At 55.0% G+C, this 22270-nt stretch overlaps 6 protein-coding genes across 6 annotated transcripts; 3 read left to right on the plus strand and 3 right to left on the minus strand.

The window, feature by feature from the left end:
* Positions 1 to 1282: 1282 nt before the first annotated feature.
* Positions 1283 to 3489, plus strand: DDAH2 (DDAH family member 2, ADMA-independent; the record flags this gene model as incomplete). The annotated part of the gene is made up of 6 exons (XM_079712876.1): positions 1283 to 1579; positions 1695 to 1794; positions 1920 to 1993; positions 2170 to 2289; positions 2832 to 2981; positions 3171 to 3489. 6 exons carry the CDS (start codon positions 1283 to 1285, stop codon positions 3285 to 3287), a joined length of 858 nt encoding a protein of 285 aa, XP_079569002.1. The 3' UTR covers positions 3288 to 3489.
* A 1866-nt stretch (positions 3490 to 5355) lies between these two features.
* On the minus strand, positions 5356 to 7088 carry MPIG6B (megakaryocyte and platelet inhibitory receptor G6b; the record flags this gene model as incomplete). Its single annotated transcript, XM_079713178.1, has 6 exons — positions 5356 to 5481; positions 5605 to 5684; positions 5814 to 5854; positions 6213 to 6303; positions 6462 to 6809; positions 7028 to 7088. 6 exons carry the CDS (start codon positions 7086 to 7088, stop codon positions 5356 to 5358), a joined length of 747 nt encoding a protein of 248 aa, XP_079569304.1.
* Positions 7089 to 8426: 1338 nt separating this feature from the next.
* Positions 8427 to 11069, plus strand: LY6G6C (lymphocyte antigen 6 family member G6C; the record flags this gene model as incomplete). Its single annotated transcript, XM_079712667.1, has 3 exons — positions 8427 to 8478; positions 9847 to 9957; positions 10408 to 11069. 3 exons carry the CDS (start codon positions 8427 to 8429, stop codon positions 10620 to 10622), a joined length of 378 nt encoding a protein of 125 aa, XP_079568793.1. The 3' UTR covers positions 10623 to 11069.
* Positions 11070 to 11930: 861 nt separating this feature from the next.
* On the minus strand, positions 11931 to 13422 carry LY6G6D (lymphocyte antigen 6 family member G6D; the record flags this gene model as incomplete). Its single annotated transcript, XM_079713397.1, has 3 exons — positions 11931 to 12154; positions 13127 to 13273; positions 13368 to 13422. 3 exons carry the CDS (start codon positions 13420 to 13422, stop codon positions 11931 to 11933), a joined length of 426 nt encoding a protein of 141 aa, XP_079569523.1.
* A 1894-nt stretch (positions 13423 to 15316) lies between these two features.
* Positions 15317 to 16602, plus strand: LOC307058974 (lymphocyte antigen 6G6e-like; the record flags this gene model as incomplete). The annotated part of the gene is made up of 3 exons (XM_079712668.1): positions 15317 to 15368; positions 16071 to 16168; positions 16306 to 16602. 3 exons carry the CDS (start codon positions 15317 to 15319, stop codon positions 16600 to 16602), a joined length of 447 nt encoding a protein of 148 aa, XP_079568794.1.
* Positions 16603 to 18606: 2004 nt separating this feature from the next.
* LOC307059434 (lymphocyte antigen 6 complex locus protein G6f-like) lies at positions 18607 to 21401 on the minus strand (the record flags this gene model as incomplete). Its single annotated transcript, XM_079713396.1, has 5 exons — positions 18607 to 18677; positions 18819 to 18974; positions 20164 to 20427; positions 20511 to 20840; positions 21344 to 21401. The coding sequence occupies 5 exons, from the start codon at positions 21399 to 21401 to the stop codon at positions 18607 to 18609; spliced, it is 879 nt and encodes a 292-aa protein (XP_079569522.1).
* Between the last annotated feature and the right edge of the window lie 869 nt (positions 21402 to 22270).

Raw genomic sequence — 22270 nt, forward strand, 5'->3', positions numbered from 1 at the left:
TGTCGCACTCGCAGCCCAGCCGCCAGAGCCAACCAGATCTGGGTGGGTCTGGGCAGAGCTCGTGGGGCGGGGCCGAATTCCGAGAAGGGGGGCACAGTCGGGGTGGAGTGGGCGCGGCAAAGCAGGGCGGAATGGGCGTGACATCGGGGAGCCCCGCCCCGTCCCGCTTAGACAATGCCCCGGAGCCGCCAGACCGTCGCGCCCCCGGCCCACTGTAGTACTTGAGCGCGCCTACCCGGGGACCCCTCAAAGCCAAAGCTCCAATCCCCGAGGCTTGAAGACTACGACTCTCTTCTTCACCAACTCTGTCCTCAGGGGGGTGGGGCCCCAGCCAAGAGCACAGAGCTGCAAGAGTGGGGGTGGCCGCAGGAGGTGAGTCTGGTGGGAGGTGCTCCTCGGACCGTGTGTGGGGGGGAGTTTGGGGGTGCTGGGCCCGTGTCTGCGCCGGACAGTGCGGAGGGTCGACATTTGGGTGCGGAGCTGAGTCGGGGTGGACTTTGGGGAAGATGGATCGGGAGACTGGGGGACCCGGTCCTGGCGCCCGGAGCGGTGCCTGCTCCCCAGAACCACGCCCCCCCCCGTTTCCCCGCCCCTCGGATTTCGTTTTAGACCTCTCCCAGTCCTCCGGGACTCAGTCTGGTTTACACTGGGTCGCGCTAGGAACGGATTGACCGGCCAGGGTGGAGAGGATGTTTAACTCCTTAGGCTCTAATTCCTCCCTCCTTGTCCCTCGCTCCCGTTCTCGTTCGGACACCCAGGGCTTTCATCCCCCAGGTCCTGACTCTCTCCCCAGCTGTCTCCTCCTGTCCCATAACCCTTGTGGGTTCCTCGCCGCACTTCGGGTCCCTAAGGCAGCGAGCAGCAGAGGGTTAAGGGGGCGGGGCCGCTGCATTTTTTGGGAGTGAGCGCATCCTAGCGGCTGCCAAGAGGGGCGCCCGGCAGGGACCTCTCGAAGCCCCCGAGCAGGGGCAACAGGTGTTTTGGAGACTAGGGATCCCGATCTCGTTCCTCGGACTTCTCGTAAAGCAGCAGACCCGCGAGGATGCGGGGTGGAGTGGGGTCGGCAGGAGAGGAAGGTCTGGAGGGGGGTGGGGCGGAGTGGGAGGGGCGCCCGAAGATGGCAGGAGGAAGACCCGGGCGCTTTTAACCATCCCCCTATGCCCTTCTCTGCATGTCTTCTCTCTCTGCCTACCCCCGTTCTGTTTCTTCTCCCAGACAGGTGAAGTTAAAAAAAGACAACTAAGAAATCAGCGCAGCCGGAGGGGGCGTCTGTGTGGATGGGATGGGGACGCCAGGAGAGGGGCTGGGCCGCTGTTCCCATGCCCTGATCCGGGGGGTCCCGGAGAGTCTGGCGTCGGGGGAGGGTGCGGGGGCTGGCCTCCCGGCTCTGGACCTAGCCAAAGCTCAGAGGGAGCATGGGGTGCTGGGGGGTAAACTGAGGCAGCGATTGGGGCTGCAGCTATTAGAACTGCCTCCTGAAGAGTCGCTGCCGCTGGGACCGCTGCTTGGTGACACCGCTGTGATCCAAGGGGATACGGCCCTAATCACGCGGCCCTGGAGCCCCGCACGCAGGCCGGAGGTGAGCGCCTGGGCACGGGTCGGGTAGGGGGAAGGGAGGATCTGGACGTCTGGGGCTTAAGGGAAGAATCGGGGTGGGAATGTCTCCGCTTCGCGCCCTCTTCTCCTGCCCTAAGGTCGATGGCGTCCGCAAAGCCCTCCAGGACCTGGGGCTCCGAATTGTGGAGATGGGGGACGAGAACGCGACGCTGGATGGCACTGATGTTCTCTTCACCGGTGAGGCTGGGGTGCCTGCACCCTGGGGCTTGGCACAGGGAAGCAGACTTTGGGAGACTGGGCCATCTCGGGCCTTGTTTCCAACCCACTCCCGCTTCATACCTCGACGGCCTCCCTGGGCTCAGGCCGGGAGTTTTTCGTAGGCCTCTCCAAGTGGACTAATCACCGAGGAGCTGAGATCGTGGCGGACACGTTCCGGGTGAGGAGCAGGACTAGCCTTGGGTGGGGGGAGCAGGGAGCGGATGGGGGTCTGAGGGACTGGGCGGGGGCGCGGGGCGGGCCGCGCTGAGGAGGAAGAGGCTGAGAGCAGCCTGTGTTTGAAGGTATCCTCTCACCTTTCCCGCGTCCCTGAATACTTTCCCTTGTTCCCCTAAGGACTTTGCCGTCTCCACGGTGCCGGTCTCGAGCCCCTCCCACCTGCGTGGCCTCTGCGGCATGGGGGGACCCCGCACTGTGGTGGCCGGTAGCAGCGAGGCTGCCCAAAAAGCTGTCAGGGTGAGAAGGGGCGGGGCTGGGGTGGGGCAGGTTGGGGCGCGGCCAACAAAAGTGGGCGTGGCTCCGGGCCTGGCAGGCGGGGAGTTGGGAGGCTCTGAGAATTAATTAACTCCAACCCCTACCCTCATGGAGCTGTCCATCTATGTGAAAACACGTGTGAAAACAAGAAGTTACTATAAACGGGACAGACAGCTGGAACACCGAGGAACAGGGGCAATTAACATCGTTTTCCCGAGTTTCAAGAAACTCCCTAAAGGGCACCCAAGCTGTGTCTTGAAGGATGGATAGGACCGACCTGTGGGGTCTGAAGTAGGCGAGGAGTGGGTAGCAGGTGGAAAGAACTGCGTGTGAGTCCGAGGTGGAAATTAGACAAGTTAATTAAAGCGCTTAGTGCCTGACACATAGTAAGTGCTATGTGATTGCTGTCATTATTATTCCACAATAATGTAACTCTGTCCCCAGCCCTTAGCGGTGGTAGGGCAGCCGGACTCAGTTGTGGAGAGGCTCTGAGCCTTGCATGCTTCCTCCCTCCTCTCCCCCAGGCAATGGCAGTGTTGACGGATCACCCCTATGCCTCCCTGACCCTCCCAGATGATGCAGCGGCTGACTGTCTCTTTCTGCGTCCTGGGCTGCCTGGTATGCCCCCTTTCCTCCTGCACCGTGGAGGCGGGGACCTGCCCAACAGCCAGGAGGTGAGAGAAGGCAGGAGCTCCACCACCAACAACAACCAGAGAAATGGGGCTCAGACCTCCCTAGTGGGAGGAAGAAGGGGTACCTTTTCTAGAAGCCAGGGTGGGGCCACTCTAGCTGGCTGAAATGGGGCCCTGGCTGTGGGCCTTGGGGTCTTACTCTCTTCTCCCCACACACTGTCCTCCCTGCAGGCACTGCAGAAGCTCTCTGACGTCACCCTGGTACCTGTGTCCTGCTCGGAACTGGAGAAGGCAGGCGCTGGGCTCAGCTCCCTCTGCCTGGTGCTCAGCACACGCCCCCACAGCTGAGAGCCTGGCCTTGGGGTCCTGGCTGACCAGGGGCAGGGTGGCATAGGAGTAGAAGGGGAAGGAAGGTTAGATAGAGGACAGTGAATAGGTAGTAGTGGGGAGATGGCCCCAAGGTAGGGGGAGGGCATAGAGTGAGAAGAAGGATGGAGGTCACAGGGTGAGTCCTCTCCCCAAGAACTAATAAAATAGAACTGACCTTTTAGACTGGGCTGCGACTGGGCTGCGACTGGTGTCTTATGGGGCAGAGGGTCAAGGGCAGGGCTGAAACCTGAGGTTGGGGTCAGTGCTGGGAAGGAGGCCTCCTTCATTCATCAAACCCTCATTCAGTGCTCACTGACTCATTGTCCAGCCCTGTCATAGCTGCTTGGGCACAAGATGGACAGGACAGAATTTCTATGATGGGGAGCATGTACAGGGCAGAGAAAAAATATGGGTGAATCACTCACTGAATTTATCTAAATGTCAGATGATTCAGAGACTGGGAGACCAACAGCCCATCCCTAGTGGATAGGAGGAAATGACATTTCCAGGGATATTCATTTTCACTCATTTACTGAGGCTTAGCAGTGATATAAAAAGGGTCAGTCTCCTGATATCAGGGGACTCACAGTACATGAAAATTTCTTATAAATTGAAATACAGGTTGTAATGGAACAATTCACAGGAGGCTGTTGCTATGAGAGAAATAAGGGGGCTCCCTAGGGCATCAGAGTGTATGCAGGGGTGGGCAAAGTGGGTCAGAAATAGCTTCCCAGAAAAGGCTACACTTGAACTGAGTCCTGAGGATAAATAAGAATTAGCCAGGCAGATAGTGGGGAGGAGGCAAAGGCTAATCCAGGAAGAAGGAATTGCACTGGGCAAAGGCACATTTGGGGGCTGGGGAGAATTTCTCTAAGGCTGTCCTGTTCTAGGCATTGAGTGACAGAGATAAGCCTGGAGAGTAAGTAGAGTACTGTAGCACCTTGAACCCAAAGCTGAGGCCCATGGGCCCAGAGCTGAAATACTGCTGAAATATAGGCTGTCAGGAGCAGGTTAGCATTTGGGGAGAATATCTCTAGCTTCAGGGAGGAGAACAAGGGCAGGAGGATGAGGTGGGGCTATGGGTAATCCAGGGAGGAAGTAAAGAGTACATTCAGGTGGCAGTGCTGGGTGTGAAAAGGGTGTGGATTTGACAGTGACATTAAAATAGAAAGACAGGACTTGGTTTATCGTGTGGGAGTGAGAGGAAGGAGGTCTACATGACTCTCCATTTCTGGCTTGGGCAATGGGGTTGATCAAGAGAGAATGCAGAGGAGGAAAGATTAAGTAAGTGGCTTGGGAGATGACAGTGAGTTGGGTTTTGGACCTGCTGTGTGCAGAATGCCTAGGGCCAGCCAGGCAGGGATGTCTGAGGGACAGTTTGGAAATCTCATATCAGAGATCTGAACTGGAGAGAGTTCTGGATGTTGCTTGCACAGAAAAAGGCTGAGGACTGGCTGTGGATGACAGCATGCCAGGAGAGGGAGAAGGCAGATAAAGAAAAAGACAAACCTGGAATGGTGGAGAATACTGTAGGGGTAGGGAGCAAGGAGGAGGAGTCCAGAAGGAAGACAACAGCATTAAAGAAAAACAGCTTAAATAAGAGCGATCAAAGGCCAAGCCAGATGAATGCTAATAAATGTCTAGTGGGTGTGGTTATTAGGACATCACTGGCAAGCTCACGGAGAGCACGTGAGCAGTGGGAGTGGAGTGAAGAGAAAAATGGAAGAGACAGGTGTAGGCCCTTGGTTCAAAGAGCTTGACTGTGGAGAGAAGGGAAGAGATACGGCAAAAATCTAGGAGTTGTTGATGTCTTAAGATAGGGAGACAGGGCTTGATCAGGTTTAAGGACATCAGTGGTGAAGGAGACCTGAAAGCTGTGTGAGAGATGGAGGTAAGGAAGGACCAAGATCAGCAGCAGAGATAGCCTGGATCCTCCGTCTCCTGACTCCCAGTCTAGTGCTCATTTCTATCCCACGGTGCCTTCCTTTTCCAGGTGAAGGGCCAAGAAGGGGAGGGGTGTTATGGAGAGCTGGGAGTCCCCAGCTTGTTAGGTAGTAAGGGCTTCCTTTCGAACTACAACCGCATAGGTGGTGGAGGCATCAGCAGGGACCACTGGGGACAGTCGGCAGGATCGTCTGAGGGCCATATGATCCAGGTCTGCGTAGAGCAGGCTCTGAAAGGTGGGGAGGAAGGTAGGAGGGTCTCGGAAGTCTGACTCCCTTGGGGATCCAAGCCTCTGTCTTTCTTGGTCCACTTTACTCACGGATTCTGGCCAGACCCCCCCCCAAGCCTTTACCGGCTCCTGGTCCAGGTCCCCTGCAATCTTGTGCTCTTCCTCCTCTACTGGCCTCTGGGGCTCCGCTTTCACGAGTGGAACTATGTGGGGGGGACAGAGCTGAAGAATTGAGAGAAGGTGACCAACGTGTCTGCTCCCAGCAAGGGCTCAGACTCAGGAACTGGGTGGGGAATGTGCGGGGAAGGCAAATGGGGTGGAGTTAGTCTCACCAAATCTGGGGGGTGGTCGAGGCGGGTGAGGGCGCGAGCGCCTGTAAGGGATAGATAAGAGTCTCTAAGAACCACATTATGTCTCGCTTGTTCTGGGCCCCAGGACGCGCCAGCAACAACCCAGCAACAGGCCGGCTCTGACCAGCAAAACAACCCAGGTTCCACCCGCACAGATAGTTCCGCCCACGCTTGGAGCCAGCTCGGCCTCTAGCTTGGCTTCCTTAGCTAGGGCTCCACCCACCAGCCCATGGCCTCGCCCCCAAGTTCCGACCTCCCCTATTCGTCTCCGAACCACACCCGAGGGCTCTCGATGTAGTTTTGGCCCGCGGAAAGTTCTGGGCCTGCCCCTCCCGCCTCTGGTGGAGAGCCTTTCAACCACGCCCCGCCCCTAGAGCTCACCTGCGCAGCCAACAGGCCCAGCCCAATACTCCGAGTCCCAGCACCAGCCCAGCGCCCAGCAGCGGGGTTAGAATCTGGGGATACACGGACCCTGCGGGAACGTTGGAAGCGGGGTAGCGGTGGATGCCGAGGTCAGGGTGCGGGGACGGAGAGTTAGCTCTCCCACTCAGGAACCCCCCAGGGAACTTCCCTTCCTGACGGGGGCGTGTGTCTGAGTTAGGTCCTCTTTGTGTGAAGGCCTGGACCTACCGTGGGTAGGCCCCGGAGCTCTGCAATAGGCCCGGTCCCCCAGCACGTGAAGCTCCGTACGGCTCTCGTTCTCTTGGCGGCCCTTGCAGATAAAGGTGCCCGAGTCCCCCGCGCTCAGGAGCAACTCCAGCCGCCGGATATCAAGGTCCAGGGCACGTAGGCGGCCAGCAAAGGGCTGGACGGGAGACACGGTGGGGGTCCCGCTCGGTGAGGCCAACAAGATCGCGCGGCGTCCTTTGGACAGGCCTTTGCAGGCCGGGAATCTAGGTGCCCAGACCCAGCGGGTGGGTTGCGAGACCCCTACGCAGGAGAGATTCACCCGGTCCCCAGGGTGGCCGTCCAGTGAAGCTAGGGTAGGCGGCGGGGGGGGTGGTGCGGGGGATGGTGGTCAAGGCAAGTCCACAGAGCAAGACGACCCTCCCCCTTACGCCTTTTCCCTCTCCTCTACCCTCCCGCCATCCTGGATCTTCCCATACACATCTCATCCCCCCCTCCCCCCACCTGGTCGCCTCCTCCTCCAGTCTCAGTCTTTCCTCGCCCATTCCGACTTTCCTGGGATGGCTTACCCCCGGGGTTCCCCTGGGCCCTCGACAGCAGCAGCGGCAGCAGCTGCAGAACCAAGGCCATGGCTGCGATGTGGTGGGAAGAGGAGGCCAGTGAATCAGCGAAGGAGACCGGAGGGAAATCAGAGGGGGGTGGAGGGGGAGACCGCAGGTCTGGGGGCTCCGATAAGGGGTGGGGGAGGGGCCACCAGCTGCCCACATCCCTCTGGGAATCCTTGCAGGCAGGTTCACAGCCCTCAACCAATGCTCACTTAGAATTCATGCTGGGGCCCTTTACACAAGCACTTCCGCAGACTTTAACTCTTGAAGCGTAGCAGTCGCCGGGAGCACCACAGTTTCTGGATCTTGGCTGCCTGAATTCAAATCTCGACTTCACCTACTAGCTGTGTGATGTGCGCAAGTCGCTTAACTTCTCTGGGCCTGCTTGCTCATCTGTAAAATGGGAATAAAAGCACCTACATGGCAGAGTATTGTGAGAACTAAATAAAGTAATACACGGTAAATGCCTAGAACAATGGCAGAGACATAGGAGCAATATATGCTTGCCATTATTACTATTTCTATTCTTATTTTAGCTGCTACCTCACCCCTCTGTGCCCACTCCATCCCTCCCGGCCCAAGGTGGCCCGCCCAAATTGGCAGGTTTTGATTAGGGAGGCGCTTTGGAGCAGGTGCACAGCCCCACACCCAGGACTTCATCAGCCCTCACTGCACTGGAGCAACAAAGGCCAGGCCAAGCCCAGGTGGAGCCAGGATGAGGTCCTGAGAACCTTCAGGGGGCCTGAGGCAGCCCCTCCCTAACAGGCAGCTCCAGCCCATGCCTCTACTGCTTTGACATCACAGAAGCTCTTGGTGACATCACAAATCCTACTCCATCCTGTGGCTGAGGAGGGGATTGGGAAAACTAAGTGGACTGAGATGAATTTGGTGCTCAGTTTCTGCCCACATACCCCTACCAATGCCCCCCAGGGACCAAAATTTTGCAGTCAGCTTGGGCCACACCCCATTGTCCATTTCCCAGGAACCAGCAGACACTGCTACCACCACAGCCACTGTAACATCACAGGGGCCTTTGGTGATACTTCTTCAGAGAACTGGGCAGACAGGGATGTTACTCCTGGGGGCCAGGAGGGTGTGTCTTGCACTGAAACCAAGAACCAAAATGGAGTTGGCCACTAGTGCACCTACCCTCCCCACCTCTCTCTCCCATCCCCATCCCTACTGCCCCACTGGGTCCTGCTTAGCCCCTCCCTAAATGGGGAAGGAGGGGCCACCAGAGACCAGGGAGGGAGGGACTGCTGTGGCTATAAATTCCAAAAAGGCCACTCAACTCCCAGAGCAGGATCCCTGAAATTCTACTCTGTCGGCTGCTGCTGTTGCTACCATTCTCAGGACCCTCACCATGAAAGGCCTTCTGCTGCTCACCTTGTCTTCTCTGCTCTGCTGGGTCTCAGGTGAGCACCTGGGGGCCCCAAGGACCTGGTTCACCTGGTCAGGACTTTTACACCCTGCCCCAGGCACTGCCCTACACTACCCACTACTCAAGATCCCAAGCGCCCCCAGACCCAACTGGCTCAGCTCTCCTGTGCCCCCCTGTGACAGGGTCCTTGCTCTGTTTCTCAAGGACCCGTGTCTCCATCTTCAGACTTTTCCCCACCTCCAAGACGCACTCTTCTAACCTGCCCAGGGTTCCAGGTCCCCTGTTCCCCACTCCTTGGAAACTCTGATATCCAGTTCCCCTGCCAGCCCCACTCTGATACAGAACTCTCCAGGATCCAGCTTACCTGCTTTCTCCTCTCACCACCTGCACTCAGCCAGGGCATCCTCCCAGAAATCTAGGCAACCAGCCTGGGGCTTCTTTTGTGACCCCTCCTCCCATCTACTCCATCAGGGACTTTGTGCTCAGTCCCTCGAGCAGTGGCCTTTCCTAGATCCCCACCCCTGCTCCTCCCTGAGGTGCATACCTCCAGGAACACAAGCTTTCTGGAGGGCTCCAGTGACCTCTCAGAAACTCCCAGGGAACCAGGGAGATTTCCCGGCCTTCTAGGGAGGGAATGCCAAGGTTGCTCACCCCCAGGGTGAGGTGGGTTTCACTGAGGTGCAGCCACCAGGCTCCTCCACCCACGGACTAAACCCTTCCGTCCCTCAAACCTTGAATCGGATGCAGCAGAAACTTTCGGGGTGCCACCTTCTGCCTTTCTGCACCCATCCTCTCCATTTTGGTAAAGTGCTCGGATGGATTCTGATGATCTGTCTCCCAGATACTTTTCCTTTCTGTCAGAGAGCTACTGGGGTGGGAGGATTCAGTTCAAGTCTGGTTCCTCTTCCCATGCTCTTGGCCCCAGGAGGTGAAGAATACATTGCTAATCTGGCCCCAGGTGGCTTTCTTGCCAGCCTCAAGTTCCAAGCTATTTCTGCAAGTGTTGTAACCACCATGATTTTTACTTTTAATATTTCTTCCAAGACTCCATCTGTGACCTCTTCTGAATTCCTTCATCTCCTCCCTCGCCACCTCCATTCCTTCCCCGTGGTATTCTCCCATTTCATCTGTCCCCAGCCCTATTGTTGGTAACTCTGCTTCTCTTGACTCATCTCCAGATGGGGTGGAGTGAAGGAAGATGTTAAGGTGTGGGCCATTCACAGAGCGACTCCACCCTCACCCACTTACATTTTTTCTGCTTCACTCACCCTCTCTGTCCCTACCGGAACAAACAGGTCAGAATACCTACTTGATTGGCTCTTCTCCACCCTGCCCACCAGCTGGGTTCTTCCCCAGGTGAGTCAGACCCTCCATCACTTCAGCCCGACTTGTGTCTTCCCAGCTGACATTCGCTGTCACTCCTGCTACAAGGTCCCTTTGCTGGGGTGTGTGGACCGGCAGTCCTGCCGCCTGGAACCAGGACAGCAATGCCTGACAACAAATGTGTACCTCGGTAACATTCCTTTCTTCAGTGGGGAGAGGGAGCCAGTGGGAGACTCTATGGCTGGGGCTGAGGTGGAACAGAGAATTACAGCAATGATATTTGGCCAAGGATCATTATGTGCCAGGCACCATCCTATGTCTTTACAAGGATTGTTTCCATTAATGCTCATGACAACCCTATGATGTGGGTGCTATTATTATACTGAGAAAACAGCCTCAAAAAGAGACAGTAACAGGTCCAAAGCCTCATGGGCAGCAAGTGATAGGACCGGGATTGGGGTGAGGGACAGGGTAAGGAAGTGCAGGAGAAACGTTAGACTGAGAAGAGATACAGAAGGGCAGGGCCAAGGGCAGAGTTGGGAAGGAAGGAAGCCTGGGTGGGGTGCATGGGGTGGGGAGGTGGACACAGGCATGCCAGGTGCCCATCTTAACTGTCCCCACTGCCCCCTCCTAACCCCAGGGAAGCTGTGGGTTTTCTCCAACCTACGCTGTGGCACACCAGAAGAGCCCTGTCGGGAGGCCTTCAACCAAACCAACAACAAGCTAGGCCTGACCTATAACACCACCTGCTGCAACAAGGACAACTGCAATAACCCAGCCCCTCGGCCCACCCCGGCCCTGGCCCTTGTCCTCCTCACCTCCTTGGCTGGCCTTGGCCTCTGGCTGTTGCAGTGAGACTCACTCTATGGCTGCCCACCTGCCTTAGCCTGAGCCTCTCTTATCTTCATATCCTCTGCTTCCTTTTGCTCAGAAAAGCATTTCTCCAGACCCTTCACATTTCTTTAATTAGACAGTGGTCCCCCCATCCATCCTTCCATCCCACACCCTGCACTCTGCTTCTCTGGAGTCTCTTTCCATTTCCCTCAACACCACTCCAGATCCTCCATCGTCTCCTAGAAGGGCTCCGCACTTTGCCTCCTGAACTCCCCTGTGCCCTATGTGAGGAGGGATTGGAATCTGGGCCTGAAATGGGGTTTCTGTCCTGTCCCCAGTGAAGGCTCCCAGGAAGGACCTGATGATCTCACTGTATGAGCTGATCCCCCAAACCCTGGCTCCCATACGTACCTCATCCCCATGCTCACCCCTTTCCATTTTGAGTAATAAATGTCTATATATGATCAATTGTGTATCAGAAGATCTATTGTCAGAGGCGCCCTCCCAGGAAATACCACTCTCAGCCCTCACACTCACCCAAGAGCCCTTCAGGGAGTTTCTCTCAGAGGCTGGGCTGGGGCAGATGGAAAAACAGGTTTTGCAGGCTTCCATCCTCTCTTCCAGTGTCTGGGGGTGGCGTACAGGGCCGAGTGTTTGGAGAAGCAATATTTATCTTAAGTTTAGGCCACACCTCTGATGTACTGCCAAGAAGGAGGTGCAGTCTGGCTTGAGGGCTCCCCAGAAAGGGTAGGAGAGTTGCATGGGGATGGGACCTGGGACCCTCTTTCCAGGCCTCAGTCCCTCAAGTTAGATTCAGAGGCCTCACCTGGCCTAGTACATGGGGCACCAAGCAACCCTCCTATCACAGTGCTTACATTTCCTTTCTCAATTCCAAATAGTCATATTGGGAGCTAAGTTGCAAATGCGGGGAAGGGGAACAAGCCCAGACAACGAGGCTCATTGATTCCTGGTGGCCCCCACTCAGCCCAGAGGCTGTTCCCGTCAGCGATCCTCGTTGCTAAGGAAGATTCTCCCTAGCAACAGGATGTAGGAGTCACATAGGGTATATTCTCCATTGTCCTTTGGGGTTTAGTTGGTTAAGGAGTGCACCACTGTAACTAAGTCCACTGATCCTTGATAACCCCTAAACTAGAGACTGGTTGCCCCCATATTACTCCTTCAGCCCTCCCATCAACAAAAGATGGAATTTTCCAGTCAGCTCTAGAGTGGTCGATAGATTTTAGTGGCTCACAGAGGAGTGTTTATCTTCTCACTTCAGATCCCCTTCGTTCCCTTGCTCCCTTGCTCCCTTCTCTTGCCCTACTCCCACTACCCTCTCCACAGTCCTGGCAAGAGCCAGGCTAGGGCAGTGACCCCTGGAGCCACGATGCACGCGGGGGCTGCAGTGCTCGCCACAGCACTGTTGCACAGGTCGCAGACGCAGCAGTCCCTGTGGGTCATATAAGTCACGTCTCCCACCACCTCTGTTTCCACTCGACTGCAATGATGGGCCGCCACGCAGGCTGGATGGTGATGAATCAAGGTCACTGAGGCTGAGAGAGAGGATGAGATTGGGCTGTTGAACTCCTGGCTTGAGGACTTGCCTTCTGAGGCAGAGCAGATGTGATTTCAAGGAGCCCAAAGGGATCCTCTGGCCCCTCAAAAAACACCTCCCTGAAACCAAGTGATCACAGTCAACACGCTGACATTGTGAACCCCTGATGGGATGCACTGAAAGGGACCAACGTCACTTCTTGCCAAAAACTCACGACCTCAGTCTAATCATGAGAAAATATCAGGTAAATCCAAATTGCGGGACATTCTATAAAATAACTCATCAGGACTCTTCAAAAAGGTCAAGATCATGGAATCAAAGGAAGACTCAGAACCGTCCCAGAGCGGGGACGACTAAGAAAACAGGAGAGCTAAAGGCAATGTAGGATCCTGGTGTGGGTTCTGGATCAGAAAAAGGACATCAGTGGGACAACTGGCTAAATTGAGTAAGGTCTGTAGGTTAGTTAGTTGTACTGTACCGGTGTTATTTTCTGATTTTGCTAATTGTACTATGGTTATATAAGACGTTAACATGAGAGGAAACTGAGTGAAGCTATACAGTACTGATCTGTACTATTTTTCTAATAAAATTAACTTTTCTGTCAATCTAAAATTATTTAGAGACAAAAAAATTAGAATACACACATACACATACCTCCTTGGTCCTCAGCTGATGCCTGCAAGTTGAAGTTTGGCTGAATCTTTCGGTCCCTGCCTTCAAGGGAGCTTTTCACCCATTTGTGAGTGAATGGGCCTATGAGACTCTTTCTGGAGGGTAAAGAGGAAGGGGTGTGGCCACACAGACAGCGGGCTTCCAGGGGCTCAGTGCCAGGAGCCAGAAGGGGCTACAGACCGCTCCACTCTGACAGCGGCACCATCTGCCCAGAGCCAGACTGAGCCTGGAAGGTTCTGGAAGCCAGAAGGACTGAAGTAGTAGGGGCTGGTGGCAGGGGGACAAAAGGAGGACTCACGGTTTCCAGATGGCTTGGTCTGTCTCAGGTCTGGTTGGGGTTTGCGCTCCAGGAAGCCGCAGCGTTTGCCCTGGCCGCAAGTGGTCACGGTCTCTTTGCAGGAGCCGCTGGGGCCCCCACCGCAGTCATAGCACCGCTTGCGGTTTCCTGGCAGGAGGGAAGGGGTGCTGGAACTGGGGCGGGGGGGCGGCTGGCACAGGGCGATGGGCCTTTGTGACAGGCGCCTTGGCTGCCTCCTTACCCAAGGCAGCCCGCAGCAGGGTGCTGAGCAGGATCCCAGCAAACAGGGGGTTCATTGTGTCTGCCTGTGTCTGTAGCGCCTCTCCTTCCCGCCCACCCGCCTCCCTGGCCCCGCTCTGCCAGCCTTTTATCCCCCTTGCCTTGGGCTTTTTTTTTTTTTTTTTTTTTTGGCTGCATTGGGTCTTCGTTGCTGCGCAGGGGCTTTCTCCAGTTGTGCTTGCCTTGGGCTTTATAGGGCAATAAAAAGGAAGGAAAGAGACTCCTCCAGCAGCCACCGGGGCCCCAGTGGGGACAGGGAGGGGCCCCCACAGGAGAAAGAGCTCTCAGCATCCTCTAGCATCCCCACACTCCTCCATCTCAGGAACAATTCTAAAACGGTGGCCCTAGACCTCCTGCGGGCCCCTAAGGCCCTTTTAGAGGGTCCCCCACCGTCTTCCTTTTCCAACTACATATCTGTCAGATTTTCTTCAGATACTTCAATCAAAACAACAAATCCCAACAGGTTGAATGCAGAAGCAGATGTGAAAACCCAGCCATCTTCTATTTCTTCTATTAAGCCCAACATTAAATAGATTCCCCAAAGGGTAAAGCCATGCCACTCTTCTCACTGTACTGTTGGAAAAGGAATTATTTTTCACAAAACTATGTTTTGTTAACATGTAATAGGTTTATTGTTTTTTTATTTTTAAATGAACCTATTAAAATATTCTGTTTCGGGACTTCCCTGGTGGCGCAGTAGTTGAGGGTCCGCCTGCCGATGCAGGGGACACGGGTTCGTGCCCCGGTCCGGGAAGATCCCACATGCCACGGAGCGGCTAGGCCCGTGAGCTATGGCCGCTGAGCCTACGCGTCCGGAGCCTGTGCTCCACAACGGGAGAGGCCGCGACAGTGAGAGGCCCGCGTACCGCAAAAAAAAAAAAAAAAAAATTCTGTTTCTATTTCTCATATAGCAAATATTGATATAACTTACATAAGAAAAGCTCTTTGGGGTCTTCAGTAATTTTTGCGTGTAAAGAGGTCCTGAGATAAATGTTTTGAAAACTGCTGCTCAGTGGATACCTGTCTCCTCTGCCTCACCTCCGCCTCACATCTCCCCCACCCTGTCTGCCTCTTACTCCCAGTACGTTCTGCCCTGATTCCCCAGGTGCAGCTCTTCTCCCCAATCTCTTAAGCCCCCGTCTTCCAGACTCTACCACCCGTACTCCCCAAATCTTATCGCTGCCTTCCTTCCTGGTCGTTCTGACCCTCATCCCTGCACCAGTGGAAACACATCAGTCCCTCTGGCCACACCCATGATTAATTCTTTCCTCTAAGGCAGTAAGGCTGGGAGAGATAATGATGGGGTAAGAATGTTGAAGCTTGGGGGGATCAAAGGGATCGGAAGCTGGGTGGCGTCCCCCCTTACGCAGCTGCAGCTGGGCTTTCTGTGGGCCGGTGGGTGGGGGATTGTTGAGTCCACATTCAAACACCGCTCGCCAACAGATGTGGGCTGCAAACAGGTCTGGGCCAGGGCTCAAGGTCAAGGAGAGTGACCTTGACAGACTTAAATGCACAGAAGGACAAAAGACAGAGAAACAAAAACAAGGAGATGAGAGAGCAAAGAACAGCTTGAGACAAGGGGAGGGAGGGAAAGGAGTGGGAGGGGAAGTGACAGACGCTGACAGACACCATTCAGGAGCGACAGACGCAGCTAAGAGTAACAGACCAACGCTGCGGGAATGGAGGACACCCTCAAGGCAAGAGCAGGCTCTAGTAGGAGACAGGGAAGATGTGAGAACTGTGAGGCCAGGGTCCAATCTGGTCCGGCTTCCACCCCACCCTCAGATTCACCCCCTACATGTGTTTGTTTACTGCTCCCTCCCTGTCTCGCTCAGATGCTCCATCTCTCCAACTCTAGGATCTCTGGGTGCAGATCACATTCTCCCAGACTCCTGAGCCCCGGGTCCAGCCATGGGCACCTCCAGCATCTTCCTCTGCATTCTGTTCCTCGGTGGGGCACTGGGTAAGGGTGGGCTGGGGAATCCTTGGGGACTGGGCGCAGGGTGGGGTGGTGGTGCTGGCAGGGGCTTGTGGAGGAGCCTGAGTTCTGGGGGTGGGGGGTGGCTGGCGGAGAGGGTGCTGAGAAATGCCAAGGAGGGAATTGTGGGGGTTTTGGAAAGAAAAGCTACTGGGAATGGTCTCAGGACAGCCTGATGAGGTGGAACAAGAAACATTTCCTTTCAACGGCATTTGAGAATAACTGTCTCTTTCCTGTGGCATCTTTGACAAGCCTCTGTCTCCCCTGACCCTTATCTCACCTCCTGTTTCTTTGCTGGGCCCCTTGGTCAATGTTAATTCCTATTTTCTCATCTGGCTTAGCACCATCTGCTTAACTTCTTCACTGGCACCCCCTCCCCGTCCTGGCCTGGCTTTTTGTGTCGTTCTCTGTATTCATCTCTGATTCTCTTGGCTTCTGTTCATGTCTGTGTGTCTCTCACACTCACTGTATCCCTCGTGCCTCTGTCTTTTTCTTTTCCTGTATTATCCCCCCTCCCTTCTCTGTATCTCTTTTTCTACTTCTGTTGTTTTTCCCTCCATTTCACTGCTCCTCTCTCCCCACTTTGTGTATCACCTCTGTCTATGCATCCCGTTCCCAAATCTGGGCTCAGCCTCTCACCTGTCCTGTTTGCCTCTCCTCCCTGCCTGATCTCCTCCGACCCCACAGGTCTTGCCACTTCCCCTGCCCGGAGACGGCTCCACTGTTACACCTACAACTTTGGCAAACCCTGCTACCCTGTTCCTACCGAGTGTCAGGATGAGAAAGTTTGTGGCATCTGTATTGGTACCTCAGGGAGGACTCCCTAGGCCTTCCCCACCGCCATCCGTCCTGCCTTCCCTGTGGCCTCGTGGCCCTTGTCTCCTTCCTGCCCCTGCCTCAGCATCCCCTCTTTGTCCCATAGAACAGTGAGGTCATCAAGCGGAAAGCCTGCCTCCCAAGGACCCAGTGCTCTCTGCAGGGCCATGCCACCTACTGGTCACTCTCCTACACTCCTCAGCACCACTGCTGCGAGCAGGACCTGTGCAATGCAGCCACCACGCCGCATCGGCTCCCCAGCCTCCTCCTCATCACCCCGCTCATCCTCGTGGCCAGCTTCACCTGGGGAGCACACCTCCTCCACCAGCCTTCAACCCAAGACTCCTCCACTATCGCCGTGGCCCTGGAAACACCGGCACAGACACTTCTGAGATCTGCCTGATCTTGTACAGAGACCTCACACCCCTTGGGCCCAGCACCTTCACGGACCCCTCCCCAAACCCGATTCCTACAGGCACTGCTCTAGCCCCTTCCTGCCCAGAGGCACCAACCCAGAGCCCAGCCTCATAAAGAACACCTGTTCTAAATCTTTGGTCTTTTCTAGATGTCTGTTGCTGATGCATTCTCTCAGCCCCAGCTCTCTGGCAAGGCAGGTGTTTGACGGAGCTGTGGGTCCCAGGCAAGGGGATCGAAAGGGCACCAGGTGTGATGAGCAGGAGGGTCCTGCTAGGAGAGATTAATTTAGTAGGTCAGGAAGGAGGGCTTGGGGAACTGTGAAGAGTAAATGTAATAAAAATGCTACCTGGGGGCTTCCCTGGTGGCGCAGTGATTGAGAGTCCGCCTGCCGATGCAGGGGACGGGGGTTCATGCCCCGGTCCGGGAGGATCCCACATGCCGTGGGGCTGGGCCCGTGAGCCATGGCCGCTGAGCCTGCGCGTCCGGAGCCTGTGCTCCGCAACGGGAGAGGCCACAACAGTGAGAGGCCCGCGTACCGCAAAAAAAAAAAAAAAAAAAAAAAAAAGTGCTATCTGGGAGTTCAGTAACACTGCTCCGTGTGTGTGTGTGTGTGTGTGTGTGTGTGTGCATGCGCACACGCATGTGCTCTAACAGCAAACTATAGCTGCTTGGTGGGTTGGGCTGGGGTGCTGGCACGTGAACCACAACTTTCACTTCGTCCTCCACCTGTCATTGGTATCCTCCTTCTTGCCATTAACTCAGCTTAAGCCACTGCAGCGTGAAAGCTTTAGGTAAGACTTCTGAGAAAGCTTTTCTCCAGTGAAGCCCAAGCTTGAGTAGACACACAAAGGGGCCCCTGGTGGAGTGGTGACGGTGTGACCGGGAGGCCAGCTGATTTCTGCCTTAGACTAGGAGCTGGGAGCACCGGTGCCCTCCCCCGCTTCACCAGCCCAGACTTGTCCTGGTTCACTGACAGCCAAGCACGCAGGGCCCAAGTACTCACCCCACCAGGGAATTCACCCACCCAGCACGGTGGACACTCCCTCTGCCCAGGGGCCCCCAGGATGTCAGGGTGGTAAGCTGCTCCCTGCTCCGGATGCCACAGTGGAGCGCCTAGGATAAAGGGGTGCTGTGGGGGTGGTGGCCAGGCACAGGTACCCCCATCCTGACTCAGTTCCCTCCACTTCCATCTGAGGAAGTCTGGGGTCTGATTAGAGGTGCTTCTCTCTCAATTTCTTTTCTTTGTGGGGATGAGACAGGGGTGGGGATCTGGCTTACTTTAGAGGCAAGTTGAGTCTTCTTTCCATTCTCTCAGTCCCTCAATCCTCCCACTTTGTATTTCTATTTGTCTTCTCTCTCTCTCCATCTCTTTCCCTTTACCCTGACTTGAGCCTCTTCCCTTCTCTCTTCTTCAATTTCCCCCGTTTGTCCTTTGGTTCCCCCGTAACTGATTCTCCACCACGGCTCAAGTCTCTGGATTCCTCTGTCTCTTTTCTTCATCCCCACCCCTCCTCAACCCCTCCCAGCTACCCCAAGCTCCCCTCAACCCCATGGTACTGCAGGCTCAGGGCCACCCCTCCACTGGCTCCTGTGAGACAGAAAACCACACTTTTCATAGGTGACATCACAGAATAATGCTTCTCCTTTCCTTCAGCCCCCAGCCCCTTCACACACACACACACACACACACACACACAAAGCTTGGCTGCTGGAGACCAGCTGGACTGTGAAGTAGCGCTCCCACCCCCTCCCCCTTGCCAAGGTTTTCGGGAATCTTTCAGGTGCCAGATGGCCAGGGAGACAGCAGGTCACACTTCCCAGCAGATGTCATCGAGATCACCTGGTCTTAGGGACAGGTGGGCTGTGGGTTTTGCAAAGCAGAAAGACATTAAGGATACTTCTATTCTCCACGTCCTCAGGAACCAGCGTCCCATCTCCACCCCAACCTCAGTCTTCTCTGGGATTTAAGCCTCTGCCCCCTGGTTGTTCCTCACCTGAGATGGGCCAAATGGATGTTCTCATAGACCTGGATCTCGGGTTTGAACTGAGGAAACGAGGCATCTGGGGAGAAAGAGCCATATGAGGTGTGGCAGAGAAGTCACAGATAACTCAGAGCTCTATTCCTTACCCCGCTCCTCCCCTAGAGAAGACAGGGTATAGAGGCAAGATATGAGCCCACCCCTCTGGGAAGGAGGGACTCACTTCTGTGCTTAGTCCCCTGGACCCTCCGCCTCCAGAGCATGACGCTGAGGACCACGATGGTGAACCCCTGGCCCACTGTGAGGGACAGCATCAGGATCCAGGGTGCATGCCACTCTGTGGAAGGGGCACAGAGGGCAGGGGAGGCATCCATGGAGGCTGCAGTAAGGGCAAGATAAGAGGGATGAGGAGGGAGGCAGGGAGGGGGGTCTGTCCCTTGTGCCCCAAAGAAAGGCTTTCCCCCATAGTCTGGTGGGCTCTTCCAAAAGAAGACTTCCTTGCCCCCAATATCCACCAGCCCGTTTTGCCTGTTTCCAGGCCTCTCACCCTGATCCCATAAACCAACATTGATAGAAAGTGGTGATGCCCCCCTGGCTACACATGGATGGCTAACTCCAGGGTGGACCACCAGCCATAACTGTGATTTTTATCTCAAGCCTTTCACAGTAATCCACCCTTTTAAGAAAAAAAGAAAACGCCTTCTGTTTATTCATTCTTCCATTCATCCACTCCACAGGTGTTCGCTGAGTGCCCACCACATGCCAGACCCCAGATTAGGTGTGAGGATGTAGAGGGAAATAAACCCCAGTCACTGCCTGTTAGTTGGCCTCCGCTCACCAAAATAATGGTCATTTGCTCCTCCCTCCTGCCTTGTAAATGGGTTGTTCTACATCCAATAGCATTCCTTCTCTGTATAATGGACTTTTTATTGTAAAACAATTATATATTTTTTCTCCTTCTGCCTCCACCATCAATGGGCCATTATAACATCAGTGCATATATCCTTTCTTCAAAAGACAACCACCCCAGCAATAATTCTTACCTTCTTCCTCGCTGCTAAGGGATATTCCACAAAAATCATAGATTATCCTATTTCTCATTCTAGCTCTTTTTTTTTTTTTTTTTTTTTTTTTTTTTGCGGTATGCGGGCCTCTCACTGCTGTGGCCTCTACCGTTGCGGAGCACAGGCTCCAGATGCGCAGGCTCAGCAGCCATGGCCCACGGGCCCAGCCGCTCCACAGCATGTGGGATCCTCCCAGACCGGGGCACAAACCCACGACCCCCACATCGGCAGGCAGACTCCCAACCACTGCGCCACCAGGGAAGCCCATAGATTATCCTATTTCTAAACAAAGGTATATTCCACCAGAATTCCTCTTCTCCCTCTTGACTGATGGTCTATTCCATCAGAAAGCTGGCTTAACCAGCCCCCTTCTCTGTTACAGATCCAGTCAGTGAGAAAAAAGCCCTCCTCCTACAGGCAGCGGAGGATAAAAACAGCCAATAACAGATAGGCCCCCTCCCCTAGCTAAGGCAACATCCCTTCCCTTAGTGTCCATCAGTTTACCTGCCAGGCTAAAGCTGACCCCTTTGTTCTGAGGCATGAGGCAGCGGATGTTTCTTGGTCTACGTCCCCTGGGCTCAGGAAGCCCCTCCCCAGGACACACCAAGAGCAGGGCAGCCCCATCACCCCAGAAGGACTGCACACGCCCCCTCACAGGACCCTTCCCCTCCAGCCAGGTCACAGAGTCCAGGCGTCTGGCGGGGACCACAGAGCACAAGAGGATAGAGCAGGGGGATCCATCTGCAGCCCTCGCAGAGAACTGGGATCCTGGAGGGAGAGAGGGACTCCTCAGTTCTTTGTCTGGGCTTCCCTGGTTCCCAGTGGCCCCTGGTCTGTATGCCCCCACTCACCTCTGAGCACGGAGACATCATACACCCTCCAGTTCTGGTACTTGTGGCGCTGACCCAGCATGGCGCACCAGTACCGCCCAGCGTCTCCCTCCTTGGACCCTTCCAGCCACAAAGAGTTGTTTCCCAGGAGTTTGAGCCTGGATTCCCTTCCGGGCTTCCCAGGGTCTGGGGCTGGCCTGGCTACTTGGACGTGGGCCACTAAAGCAGTGGAGGAGCCTGTTGCAGGACTGCGGAACCAGGACAGGAATTCGTCTCCATGCAGGGTGGGTGGTGAAGGACATGGCAGCTCCATTGCCTCCCCCAGTGCCACATAGATGGCCTGGATGTTGTCTGTGGGGAGAGGGCTGTGTGAGACCAGAGACCTCCAGCAGGTCAACAACCCCACCCGTCAACCTCCTACCCCTGGCTTCTTCCCCTTCTGGGGTCCCCCAGCACTGGGCCTGACTGTGAGCACATTTCTCAAGTGACAGCAACAAAAAAGTAAGGTGGAGAGAAGAGGGTGGGGCTTTCCCCACCTCTCCTGGCAAGTGAGGGAATCTGAGGGCAAGAGGGAAAAGGCTGGAATAGTTGACAAATGCCCATACCCCTCCCTTTTGTTTCTCCTCTTCTGGATGAGCATTTACTTGTCCGTTCTTATTTTCTAAAGGAAACTGTACCTGACCTGGACCCTCGCTGACTCTGGATCTTTCCCAGTATTAGAGGCAGGGGGAGGTAAACTGGCGTAAATCTATCTTCTTGAGACAGATGCCTTCCCCAGGCCCCTAAGGAGAAACAGCAGCAGTCCCTCCCAACCCTGTGAATAGGTGAAGGACCCCTCAACTCCTGCTCCTTACCTGCAGCAGCCTGGGGGAGCCCATGTAGGCACAGAAGGAGGAGGAATAAGACAGCCATGGGGAGAGCTTACCAAGTTCTCTTGCCTGGGACCTGCTATCCCCAGGGAGGAAACAGAGCCCAGATAAAGGCCCATACTCCCTAGTCTGGAGTGACATAGGCCTTTGAAGGGGATGGGAATGCTGGGGAGATAAAACCCAGCTACATGTCTAATGGGGAAAAACTGACAACAACCTTTCTGTGCCAAGAGGGAGAAGACCAAGTTCAGGCCACTCCAAAGATGACCTCTTCATCCTTCAGACTCCACATCAGCTGAAGGACTCAGAACAAAGACTCTATGCGCTAAGAAGCCTGTGCAGAAGGGGTCACGGCTGTCCACCTCCCATCAGTCTGGAAGTACATTCCGTGTTCTCTCCTCCAGCCCAAGAGACACCAGCCATGAGGGAAGAAGCTGAGTCTTCATATTAGTTTCCAGGGAGCCCAGCACAAGACTGCACATCCAGTCAGTACTCCCTAAATGACTTAGAATGACTTTCTCTGTGGCTGCCTGGCACATCACAGACTTCTTCTGAGCCCCTGATGAGTATATTAAGTTATTACTCAAGGAGAAGGATAGCAGGGGCCTGGAGAATTCACTGATTCATCCCTTTCCCTCAGGCAGGACTCTCTTAAGGCAGCTCTTCATATTGCTCTAATAGTTTTTAATGTGTTATTTATTTATTTTTTAAAAAAGGCTCCTGGTAAAGCATTTCTTTATTTTTTAAATTAATTAATTAATTAATTTTTATCTTTGGCTGCTTTGGGTCTTTGTTGCTGCGCGCAGGCTTTCTCTAGTTGCGGCGAGCGGGGGCTACTCTTCGTTGCAGTGCGCAGGCTTCTCATTGCAGTGGCTTCTCTTCTTGCGGAGCACGGGATCTAGGTGCGCGGGC

The sequence above is a fragment of the Hyperoodon ampullatus genome, assembly GCF_949752795.1.
Source record: "Hyperoodon ampullatus genome assembly, chromosome: 10".
Taxonomy (NCBI): Eukaryota; Metazoa; Chordata; class Mammalia; order Artiodactyla; family Ziphiidae; genus Hyperoodon; species Hyperoodon ampullatus.